General features: G+C 38.9%; 2 protein-coding genes across 4 annotated transcripts in view; one reads left to right on the top strand and one right to left on the bottom strand.

The window, feature by feature from the left end:
* The window catches only part of LOC138008285 (TELO2-interacting protein 2-like), a 12,738-nt gene extending 2,678 nt beyond the window's left edge, over positions 1 to 10,060 (top strand). The window contains exons 3-15 of one of the 2 annotated variants that reach the window (XM_068855571.1): positions 1 to 26; positions 314 to 428; positions 724 to 986; positions 1,491 to 1,559; positions 2,516 to 2,569; positions 3,023 to 3,070; positions 3,643 to 3,762; positions 3,916 to 3,990; positions 4,362 to 4,427; positions 5,217 to 5,329; positions 6,286 to 6,374; positions 8,259 to 8,332; positions 9,773 to 10,060. The exon at positions 1 to 26 is cut by the window's left edge and continues 93 nt beyond it. In XM_068855571.1, coding sequence (XP_068711672.1) covers positions 1 to 26; positions 314 to 428; positions 724 to 986; positions 1,491 to 1,559; positions 2,516 to 2,569; positions 3,023 to 3,070; positions 3,643 to 3,762; positions 3,916 to 3,990; positions 4,362 to 4,427; positions 5,217 to 5,329; positions 6,286 to 6,374; positions 8,259 to 8,332; positions 9,773 to 9,901 — 1,241 coding nt within the window. In that variant the 3' untranslated portion in view covers positions 9,902 to 10,060. The remainder of the gene's footprint in view (positions 27 to 313; positions 429 to 723; positions 987 to 1,490; positions 1,560 to 2,515; positions 2,570 to 3,022; positions 3,071 to 3,642; positions 3,763 to 3,915; positions 3,991 to 4,361; positions 4,428 to 5,216; positions 5,330 to 6,285; positions 6,375 to 8,258; positions 8,333 to 9,772) is intronic. The other variant, XM_068855572.1, reaches the window with a different exon arrangement.
* A 391-nt stretch (positions 10,061 to 10,451) lies between these two features.
* LOC138008286 (chymotrypsinogen A-like) overlaps positions 10,452 to 12,500 on the bottom strand; it is a 19,307-nt gene continuing 17,258 nt past the window's right edge. For both annotated transcript variants that reach the window (XM_068855573.1, XM_068855574.1), the window contains one exon: positions 10,452 to 10,952. In XM_068855573.1, coding sequence (XP_068711674.1) covers positions 10,630 to 10,952 — 323 coding nt within the window. In that variant the 3' untranslated portion in view covers positions 10,452 to 10,629. The remainder of the gene's footprint in view (positions 10,953 to 12,500) is intronic.

Below are 12,500 nucleotides of genomic sequence, written 5' to 3'. Positions count from 1 at the left end.
TTAATCAAATCGACACTGGAAATCCTGTAAGTCAATACAAGACAACAACAACTCTTTTTAGGATAGCTGTTTCTTTTCAATCATGTTTTAGGCAGTGTAGCGTGTTAAAATTTGTCAGTGGTTTAAAGATAAACTCCTTATTTATTTATTTTTTTGTTCAATGGAAATGATGTTTGAGTTGAATGTTGTTATTTCATGAAATTACAAGCTTTTAATTGTAATTGCCATTCAATATAGAATTTTATTACTCATACACCTGTGTAATATCCTCTGAAAATGTATATACCTAATAAGCCAATATCTCATTACACAGCATTCTTATCGGAAATTTTTAATGAAGAAAATAGCCTGTTGTTTGGTGTCATTATGTGCTGCAAATTTGGAGGAACATTCATGGTCAAGTACAGATTCAAGGCTCACAGCTCATGGTTGGTAAATTACCGGTATTGTGCAAGTTACCAACTGAAATAGTTTTAGAATTTTGATTACATTTAGAAGAATCATACATGTAAATTAACGTAATGTAGTTTTTAATTCATGAATGCTAAGAATTGCTGTCATAATTTAAGATGACGACAATGCTTCAATGCTTTTAGGAGTACTTGTGGAGATTTAACTTACTTAAGTCGTATTCTAATCCATTCTCAAGCATTTAATTATTTGATAAACGTTATCAAATCTTGTGATGTTCAGTTGGTTTACATTTGTTTACTTTTTTTGTAGAACTACTCTCCTTTATCTGCACACACTGCCAGTGTTCATCTATTAGTGAGCTCCTTTCTGGTGATGCTGAGTTTAATTCTGGTAGTAAATGTACACATCAGGATACATCTGCATCAGAAGACACAAGCACAGTGGGCCTGGTTTTTCCTTCAGGGCTGTTCAGACTTGTTCTTGATTTCTTGAGACCTCATCTTCTAAAAGAAACTTGGAAGAAGTCTCCTATAGCATACCATGCATTAGTGTGGTGTACCATGCAAATTAAGGTATGATTTGTTTTTCATTTTAATGTATTTGGAGCGTTTGCTTAGTAAGTTAGAGCAGACATACTCATCAAGAGAGCTCACGCATGGATAAATAAGTTACAGTGGGTGCAGGTGAAAAAAAAAAACTCTGAGTGCACAGACTGTTTCATAGTATAAAATTAATGTTCTACATTGAATTGCTTTTAGTCTCATATAATTTTGCATGCACTTTTCATCTGATAAATTAACAGAATTGAAAAAAAAATGCTCAATTAACTTTCTCCTTAGTCTGAAAGACAATCTCACAGGAACAATTTAAGAAGCAGAGGCCAGCAAGTTAGTTCTCAGAGCAGCATATGTAGGACAATGAAGACAAAAGTGACTTATGTCTTTAATACAGGAGAATTTAGTGTTTGCAGTGAAACATACTACCCATCTAGAAATACGTAGCTTCATTGAACCATTATATTTGGAAATCAGGCATTTTCAAGAGAAATTCATTTATTGATTATTTTGTTTTGACAGCATCCATTTGTAGGGGATCATTTTCCAAAACTGATGTCACCTCTGCTTCTTCTTATAGATGATTACAAGGTATAATAATTGATTTAGCATGCAGCACTGGAATTGCGGGCTTTCAGACTATTGTAAACATGCTGCATTCACACTTGTTGCTTAATTGAATGAGTCTTTGATGTCATTCTCTCCTCAATACAGCTCTCTGGGCTGTCGAGTCAATTTCAAACTTAAGTTAATCAGCTATGAGTAATAGCAGACTGTAAGATCCAAAACCTGTGCTCAAAGTGAAAACCTTTGCATCAAAATTACTTTAAGTCTGGTGTGGAGTCAACAAACTTTCATAATTTGATGAAAAATTGTGATTGTGGCTCTTCTAATTCTTGCAATGAGAACAAAATATAATCAAAATATAATATTTAGCTTAATATAATAATTATTGTTAAGCTAAATAACTTATCCTACTCAAAATGATTAAAAGGCTAATATCCATTGCTGAGTTTCTTGAAGCATGGGTTACCGTGGTATTTAATCCTGATAAGCTTGGCCATGCTTCAAGGAGCTCAGTCCAGGCAGTTAGTCTTCAAAGCCTTACAACTGTGAGTGTACATCTTGTTAAAAGCAATTTGCTGATTTTGAAGGGTAACTCTGCAGGCTAAACCTCTTTTTTGCTTTGCAGAAAAAGGCACAAATTTTGTAGAGTACAGTGTTTTGTTGGTTTTTATATTTCAATTGAAAGTGAAATATAATAATTATTGAGTTTTGAACCCATCGATCCCTGGGAGTGAGACTTGACAGATTTTACTCGGTCTAATGCTAGACGATTTTACTCTTCATTTGAGGGAGTCCCAGGGTGTTTGAGGTGTCCATGGGTTAAGGAATCAGACTGTGAAAAGCATCCAATATATGCTCACTAAAATATATTTTCACTCAATATACGCTCACTAAAAACACAATAAACCAACCATGGTGACTCTTAAATGTTGGATATTTGTCATGACCTATATCTTATTTTTGCTTAATGATCAATACAGGTGGACAACAAAGTGTTGGGGTTAAAATGTTTGAGGCATGTTGTGGAAAACATGGTATTTTGAACTGCTTAGTATTTTTATGTAGTATATCAGAAGTTATGGACTATTATCTGCAAACTGGAAGGCTCCAGCTTACAAACTATATCAAAAGAGAAGTTCAACAGAACAATTAAATACACGCAATAAATTTGGAACCTGCAAAAATGCAAATAAAAGAAGTATTGAGAATTTCTGGCTTGAAAGAAATCCAAGAGTTAGTTCTTTCATGAAAATTTTAAAGTTTGACCATGGCCCAATCCCTCAGGTTGCCTGCGTGCAGTGTGGACATGTCAATCTGACAGTATCAATACCAGGAGTTTCAATTTGTCTGTATTGCAGACTATCCTTTTGGTAAATTACTCCACATTTTTTTTTAATTACTACAAGTTGAGGGGAAAAAAGCGTTTTTCTGTCATATTGTGTTGCTTTGCAACATTGATACATGCATGTATTGAATTTTTGTTTCAGAACTCAGCTGAACTTCAGTGGTATGGAAGAGCTGATGTTCTCTTTGAGGTAAAGTGTTGCATCTATCTACCTACCTTCCTACCTACCTACCTACCTACCTACCTACCTACCTACATACCTACCTACCTACCTACCTATCTATCTATCTATCTATCTATCTATCTGTCTGTCTGTCTGTCTGTCTGTCTGTCTGTCTGTCTGTCTGTCTGTCTATCTATCTATCTATCTATCATTTTTGCTAAGTTAGCACATTTTGACATCATCTGTGATCTATTGCTGAACAGAAGCACGGCAACATGGAATCTCGTTGTTAAATAGAGAGAGAGATATAGTAATATTTTTGTTTAAAATAGGTCTCTCCTACATATTTCAATATTATCTAGCTTTTTCTAATGTTCCTTTTCAGTTCTGTTCTTTTTTTATTTAATCAAATTTCATTATTATTTGGTTCAAAGTTGCAAGATTACAAAGTCACAAAGCAAAATTAATAGACAATTTCTAAATAACTCTAAATATTTCCCTTTTATTCACACAACAAATTAATTATTACTGTTGTGGCAAGTGTCAATAAAAGGGAATGGATTTGTTCCGAACTTGAACACAGTATGTTGCCTTCTTAGGCCATCCAGCGTCATCTTTACACCAGTGAGCCATCTGTTGTGAAGGCTGTTCACCCTTGTTTGATGAGCATTTTGAAAGTGGTTGAACTATCTCCTATAAAACCCAAGTTTGGAAGGAAAGTAAGAAACATTTTGTTTTTTGTTATTTTTTAAAACCTATTTCATGTCTTGTTTTCTTTGACAGTAACCCTAGACACCATGTGCCCATAACCCTAGGCCAGGTCTCTATGATATGAAATTATATTATATTTTTATTGTGATTCCTGTTTACAGACCAACAAATTTGACAGTACGTTTCAGATTGTCCTGTCATCCATGGAATTTGAAAGTAAACTTGCCATGCGGCGGGTGAGTATTGGAATTTGTCAGGCCACTAACAATCATAAAGTGATCACTGTATTTGTGATGATGCAAAGTTTGTTGAGTTTTCATCTTATTGAACCTTTACTGTTTTTGTGAATTTTTGAAGAACTTACCTGTCACTTTGTCTTCAAATTTCGTAATATTGATAAATAATTGGTTTTGTGATTGCTTTAGCTGTTCCCATCCACAAAAAAAACATTTTCTTTTTCTCTCACAGTTTGTTCTTGACCTTTCTGCTTTTTAGATATTTTGATTGTTATGCACTCCAGACTTTTTCTGAGAACTAGTTTTGTTGTGTATACAATAAAAACCCATGCCTAGAAGTAAACCTAAAGTTTTGTATTTGTCTGTATCAGGCATACGCAAGTCACTTGAAGAATTTTATTGAACACATGGGAATAACTACTTTACGGCATTTTAAGGTTTGGTACCCTTTAAAACGTTCCGGACATTTTGTTAACTTTTCCTTTGTGTCAACCCACTTAGATTTTACTCTGTCTTAAGCCTAGCCTTTTCCAGGCTCCCAGATAGTCGGGAAAGAGAAAAAAATGCTTGCGAAGGCGAGGCGGGGAAGGCTGTAAGCATCTCTGAAGAATGAAGAATTTTAAGAGATGCTTACAGGCTCCCCAGCTTCGCTGCGACCCAAGCCCCCACTCGCTTTTCACACGCAGCTTTTATCGTTTCCCCGACGATATGGGAGCCTGGAACAGGCTATCTAACGCCAGACTATTTTACTCGTCAATTGGGGCCCCCCTCGGGCTTAAAGTGTTAACGCAGTTTCCTTCCATAACTCTCCATAGGTGCGACTAGCACGATATACCTGGAAGTCTAATTTCGGCTAGATTGCAGAATACCGAGCCACAAGAAATGGACCCTAAAAACACTGCTGTCCAGTGCCGCATTTGTGGTAATCCATGACGCAAGCACCAGGGCACTGCGACAGCAGTAAGTGTGATCAACTCAATTTAACCTTAAGTCGAATTAGGCACTGCGGCACCAGCCATTCTACTCAATTCACTTTAAACTTAAGACAACTAAGGCACTGAGGCGCTGCGGCACAATCCATTCTACTCAGAATCTTCACTCTATCCGACACGAACCGCTCGAAACCCACTTTCGTTCACTTCGGCACTGCGGCTTGCGTCGCACACATTTCCTTGTGGAGCAATTTTGCAATATTTTTGAATAAACTATTTGCCATTTTTCTGTAGCGGCTTTTGAGAGTTATGGTGTCATATTTGGAGGTCAGTGATTATCCCAATGAAGAAGCCCGTCTGGGGATTTTAGACGCTTTGCATACCACAATGCTGCATGCTTGGCCCAGGTACTTCAAGGATAATTTTTGAACTGCGATGATCCTTTTCTCTTTAAGTTCAAGTTCAAGTTCATTTTATTCACACTTATTCAACTACAATACAACAACAAAATTAAAAATTAAATTACTAACTTCTTACGACGCCCGACGCCCGACGCCGTAGCAGTATGCGCGAGGTCCTTGCAAAAACGACGGAGGGTCAATATTCCCTCCCGAGCAAGGTCAGTAAGTCTGGTTGTTGATTGCATGGCATCGTTTCTTTGAGCGATCGGACACCGCTTAGTGAATATTCAAAATCTTGGTCTTACCATCAGCAAACTTTGAACGGTAACCTTTTCCGCTTTTTTTAAAAACTGTTTTTGTTTCGCTCAACTTCAGTGAATTTCCAGGGAGAGAGAAAAACTACGGAAAAGGACCGTTTCCATGGCAATGGTCCGTAATGTAAAATCCCCACCAAAACCAGCCAATCAGCATGCTCCATTTATCCTGACAATTGCTTCCCATATAATAAATGTGCATGACCACAGTTTAAATATATGAAATCTCATATATTGGCTATCAGACAGTACAATTTAGGTGTCTGTCTCCGCACTCTGGTAAACTGAGTTTTCAAGCAGAGGATCGCTGGACAAGCACTTGGAACAGAAGATTTGCTATACCAACACCAAAGGGTCTTAGAGTGCTGCAAAGTTTAAGCCTGTGACATCATCTGCATTCTTTGATTTGGGTGAAACAACAGCCAAAATTTCAACATGCTCTCCCCAGCTTATACTGCGTTTGCAACCTTATCCGGCGCGGCTCATGTATCCTTGCAAAACTGGTGGTCTGCATTCTTCATCTCATTCATAGTTGCTTTTTGTTATTCATCATTCAGCAAAGTATTTAGAGTTGGAAATGATCTTAAGGTTTTCATCAGGTCTTAATTGTAACAAAGGCATCTAATTTGATTGCATTGTTTCCAATAGGATTCCTCATCACAGTTTGCCAATCCTCAAGTGTCTCCTAAAGTTGCTTGTTGACCTAACGGATTCTGCTCCTCATTTAACAGCTCAAGGTTTGTCTGTCAGGTTAACCTTGCGGGCAGAGGCTTTTAGGTTAATTTTACTCGAAAGAGCATTCCAGGGTTTCGAGCCGCGCATTTTAAGCGAGCCAGCCAACTTATAATGCCTGGGCGTGATTATGCTCGGACGAGACCAGCTGAAACCAGTGTGCTCGAATAGCGCAGGTTGGTGAAAACTCTTCAATTAAGCTTGCCTTTGTGGTATTTTTCCACTTACACCCTGAAATGCACGACCGACTTTGATATCCCAACATAAAGTGTGCATTTACGTCAGGTCTGAGCATTTGCCAGCTATTTTGTAGCAATAAGGTAAGTGGAAGGGTTAAAGTTAATTTTTCGTCGAAGTAAATGCAGTTGTTTGTCTTTTTACTTGAGAACCACAGTTTAGTGGACACTTTGTGACATTTAATTGCCTGTATCTTCTGACGCGATTCTGCTGCGCCTGTTCCAGGCTCTCGGATAATCGGGAAAGCGAAAAAAACTGCGTGCGAAAAAAGAGTTGTGGTCGCCTTTCCTGATGAGGATTAATGGGCGCAGCAGGAAGAGAGATCCTTCCTCTTTCTAAATTTAAGGACTCGATTAAACCTGATCTTATGTTAGACTATTAGGGATGGTTTTGTTTTTGTGCAGTTGAGTCTTTACAAATGCTACTATACTTACGCTAGTATTGCTACAATCCCGGTCAAAAAGATCGTGACACCAAAGCATGTTTGAACCCCCCTCCCCCGTGACAATGTTGATGGCGTAAAAACTGTCGGGCTCCTGGAAAAACGCCGTTCTCTTTGCAACATTGAATAGGGGGAAGGGGTAATCTGCTACGCAGCGTGAACTGTCCCCTTTATTTTTGTCTGAGATTGCAGCTTGTCATTTCATTCGTTTCAATTCCTTGTAATCTAGTGTTATTTCTTTATAGCTACTATTTCTATGACCATCATGTACTTTATTTTATCGATCTATAGGCTTCTTAATATTTAATTATACATGCAGGTTCTAGTCATCATAATTAGTTTATTTTCATATTTAACCGTTTTATCCTGCGGGATATCGCCTGATACTTAGCCGACGAGGCCGTATCGTCAACACATTGATGACAAAGCACAATTTTCTACGTTTATTGTAAAAAATGCTGGAAAAACTAACATGTTTCTCCGAGACGTTTATCGCAGGATATCTGTTGAGAACGCACAACGAATTTTGCGCGCGCTATGACCATATTTGGACATTGTCACAATGTGTTGTGTTTTGGTCCCGAGGGAAACAGTTCATTTGTTTCCCGAGAATCTCAATGTTTTCCCTAGGCGCAGCCGAAGGAAAACATTGGAATTCGAGGGAAAATGAACTATTTCCCAAGGGACCAGTCATTGAGGGCGCGTTCGATTGACCGTATTCCGGAATAGAAGTTAGAAATCCTTCGTTTTTACGGAGATTCACATTAAACTTATCAAACACTTGCTAAAATGCTATTTTAAACGTATATTATTATCCTTGTGGCTTAAAAAGCGCCAGACATGCCGTTTTAAATCATCACTCCACGTATTCTTATTCCGGAATAGGGTCAATCAAACGCACCCTAAGTGATTTGTTATATATAGCACAAGTGCAATGGCAACAACAACGGCGGTCGTCGGTTAACATTCGCGGGTAACAGTGCACTGTTACCCTCTGACGTCGTAGATTTTGCACTGTTGCCCGCTCAGAGACATTTGCCGGGAAACAGTTTTATTGTTAGATGTCATGTGACCTCGAAATAACAAATGAGAGCGCGCGCTGTTGGGGGAAAAATTCAGCGATATAACAATGTGTATTATTATTCAACACATTCTTCTTCTTCTTCTGTAAGGTTTAGTCTTTTATTAAACTTCTTTTTTTGTGTTGCAGCATATCAGCAGTTAAGGGCAAAAACTTCGGATTGCCTGCTTGTCCTTTTAATATGTTGTGGCACTCCAGTTCAGGTAAGTCATTAAACTAAGCATATTCACTTTTGATTTGCTCTAGGCTAGACTGCTCGCATACTAACGTTCACGTTATGTTCACTTGTTGACGTGCGGTTTGCTGTTTTGGCGAACAGTGCTACATGCTTTCAAGGGTGATTAACATCGATGCCTGCGAGCACTCTGTGGTCATATACCAAAACGTTTCTCAAAGTGGCTCTCCTTCATTCGTCACTCTCTCAACACCCGAATATGCTAAGCAAAAAAAAGCAAGGTTTGGTTTAAGTAGTTGCAGGATATCGTTTTTACTGACTACAGCCCTAAAAATGTGGGTCGTGTCGTACCTCATTGAACGGGCTTCATGATTGGCCAAAAGAACAATAAAACGAACAAAGAGAACAATGGATTTAGCACAGAAAACAATTGGAAGTACGACACAGCCAATGAAATATAGTGTTCAACAAGCGGTACGACCCTACCCAAAAATGCGGAGCTGCGTGGTTTCTTTTCGATTGCTTGTTTTTTTTACTCTTCTCTCTGGGCGTAAGTTGAATGGTGGAACTAGGTTCTTATTCACATTTCGCTTGCACGCTGATGCAATTTTAGTACAAACCCCTTTAAAGCTTTTTTGGTTGCTTAATTGAGGATTCTAGGTAATAGTTTTTCACTCGAAAAATTATGAAAATTACTGCCTCTAGTAAACAGAAAGCTTTTCCCAAAAGCAAATACGTATGTACAAGGAAACGTCCGCTCGCCAGGAATAAGAAGAGGAACGTGATGAACGCCGCTTTTCCTTTAGTTTGGCTAGAAAACGTTGTCTTAGCTTTTTGACTGGTGCGTTGGCTCATATTAGGTGGTAAAGTAAGGGGGAAGAATAAACCAGTGCTTTAAGAGGGAAAACATTGTTTTCAAATGAAAACGATTAGAGAAATTTGCTGAGACGGTTTTCTAGAAAAGCTACCTGGCAGCAACCTTGCCAAAGGTTGAGCGACTTAGAATTTAAGACATTCAATATTCATTACCTGAAAAAGAAAAAGGGGAAAATGGAATTTGTATGGCTGCTTCCAGGTAATGTCTTTATAGCGTTTTGTTTGCAATAACTCTCCATAAAGACGGTATTTTGTAACGATTTTTAAGATGTGATTTTGAACATGTATAAATCTCAATGAAAGTAAAGCCTTAATTTATAAGGTGTCTGATACCTTGAAATGCGGGCAGGATGGCTGTCTAACGAACCCAGTGTAATGGTGATTGGTTAGGGTTGTTTTTGTACAGCATACAAACGAGTTTGTGAACGTTTCAAGGTTCTCCTGGCAAGTTGACTAGGCTATCTTTCAACTACTCTTGCTTCAACAGTTAAGTTCACCATTTCACCATCACACTTGGTTATAAAAACTAATCACGCGACATTTTCTCCATTAAGGTGAACAATTTTTTTTTTTACATTGTTTATTTTGCTAGGAGCAGTTAAGAGAATTAACAAAAGGCGTAGGACACAGTGAGGTTGAAGACTGTGTTACTAACGTTCTAGGAGAATTCGAAGGTGAAAAAACCGATGTTTCGTCCTTCCGTGAACAAGATGTCATATAATATGAAAGGACTAGATACAGGACAAACACAGAGAGACGCTTGGTATGGTATTTTTGTGATCAATGTAATGGCATGACATTTTATAACATAAGGCGAATTTGTTTCGTAAATAGTGGTTATTTTTAAAAGTTGCAATAAAGCATTTTGCAGCAAAGTGGACCAAGACATTGGCAATTAATTCCTCTTCTCTTCGCGAACGTTTGTTTCTTTTCCTCGATTTTTGAAGCATTTTGAGAGTTGCCCAATGGTTTAGCAATATACTTGTCTTAGCAAAGCTCTTTTAGCAGCCCTTCTGCCAATTTCCAGTTTGGTGTCGTGGAACGGGAAGTTCTATCACTTCGTCGTTCAGCAGCTAGAACACGTGTACTCTAGAACTTAGATTGTCTGTTCCTTTTTCTATGTCCCCCATCGATTCGGTTTGTGTGTGCACATAAGATATTCTATACTTTTTTGTTGCCCAATGCGAGGGTGCTTGCCTTCGAAAGGCAGCCCGGCTGGTCATGAATTTTTTTTAAACTAGGATGTGGACATTAAACACTCTTAAAATGTGTCGGTGTGGTCAATCAATTTATTTCTTTAATGACAAAACAAACAGATATGGCCCAACATCACCCACAAATTGATTGATTTCCGCCGCTCTCTCCAGTCTGGTCTTCGTTCCTCTTCAGGGGAGGAGTGTGAGGTCCTTTCCCGAAACAGCAGCTGGTAATCAAGGCTAAATATAAACCCTAGTAAGTTGCCATCATTTCACGAATCCAGTTAAGCAGGTATCGGACATTAGCATACACCCCAAAGTAACCTTTTTTGGCGCATCTGTGTCCCCAGCTTGTGGCGCCTTCAACATGCCATTTGCCATTATACCTGCATACCAAGGGTCCTCCACTATCACCTTGACATGTATCTATTCCTCCCTCGTCATATCCTGCGCACAGCATTGAGTCATGGATCCGTCTGGGGTAACTTTTGAGACAGCGCTCTTTGGAGACCAATGGTACCTGTGCTTGCATGAGTTCGCTAGCTGTAGACCCTCCTGAAGATAGTGTTCCCCAACCTTGAAATATAAACAGGACCATCATGTACATTGAATCAGACAGGGCTTTGCACTGGACGTGTACAAAACATGGACCACCTTTGTGGACCCGCTCATGCAATAACTATCCTTATTTTTAAAAATTAAACCGATTTGAAACACAGGTACGTCGCTTGACCCTTGTTCAATTTTTGTGCTAGATTTAGATTTTCACTTCATATTATTAAACGATATATTTTGCTCAAACAGCAAACTTCAAACTTCACTTCAATGAAAATTCACTTCAATGAAGTGACAAAACAGTGATTTGGTGTTTGCAGGCCCCGGGAACCCTTTTCTTCCGATATTCGATTTATTATTATTTCATCACGAAATCCCTGATCCTTCGCCTCGAGTTTCCGCGATTGGACGATAATAGCCCCTTTAATATATTTTCGAATTTTAGAATTACCGCTGAATACAAACACCAATCACACATTGATACAGGGTTAGTCTCGACGTAAAGTAAAGTAGAAACCGGTGGGAAGGTGCCTGAAATTTGAAAATTAAACAATAGACCGAGTTGTAAACAGGTCATCTTGTCGCTGGAATTTGTGAACATGTTCACATCAGATGGAGGCTAACACTAAAAATGCGCTCTCAGTGCTTTTATTCAGCGGTCAACCATTGGGCCTCGTGATCACATGAAGTGACAAATGGGCCAGTTTCGTTTGTTTGTCACAAAAATATGCATATTATTCCCCTGAACATCGACTCTGTCCTTCTGTTCGCACGCAATCACTGCACAGTCGTTTTTTTAGGTTATTCGAACAAGGAGGAAACAAGCTAATCACAGCTCGTTTGTGATGATCTGACGGATTAAGACCCCGTTTACACGGATCCGAACAAATTTGTGCAAGGACAAAAACTTGCACGGTTCCACCTTGCGTTCACACGGGACCGGTGGAACGCGGACGAATTTTTGAACGGCTAAGTGTGCAAGTTTGCGACCTGAAAAAAGCAGGTCAACTTTTTGACCGGCACGGTTCCCCTATGCGGACGGACTCGTGAAAACACCCGAACCGTGCGTGGTTAAGGCATGGAATCTACTTATGTTTTTTGGTTGCTAAGCAAAAATTTTTCAAGGTCGCAATTTCTTACTTCCATAAAGTTACATTTCCCTCTCTTTAAAATCAAATTTTACAAAAACCAAAAGCACGATACTTTTTAGTTTGTTTAGGATTCTGTCTTTGTTGAAGCTTCCTCCTGCCTCGGTGGAGTTTGTTCTTGTCATTATCAGGGTACTTTTCCAAAAACATTTTGGTTGTCTTCGTAATTGCTCCTCACTGTCTCCCAGTCAACTCCTTCGCCTGCTTTTCCGACTTTGCATTTATTTTATCTATCACATAAAGTTTTTGTCTGCCGCCATGTTTGATTTGCCGCGTACTTCACCTAGCTACAACGTGATTGGCTAAAAGCATTAGCTTAACCAATCACTCCGATCTGTAACAGGATTTGCACTGTTCCAGGTAAAGAGGCGGTCCAGGTACAAAATTCGTCCGTGAAAAAATTTGTCCGGACCCGTGTAAA

The sequence above is a fragment of the Montipora foliosa genome, chromosome 6 (assembly GCF_036669935.1).
Source record: "Montipora foliosa isolate CH-2021 chromosome 6, ASM3666993v2, whole genome shotgun sequence".
Lineage (NCBI taxonomy): Eukaryota > Metazoa > Cnidaria > Anthozoa > Scleractinia > Acroporidae > Montipora > Montipora foliosa.
Note: the sequence above shows the minus strand (reverse complement) of the source record. Positions and strands in the feature narration are given on the sequence as shown.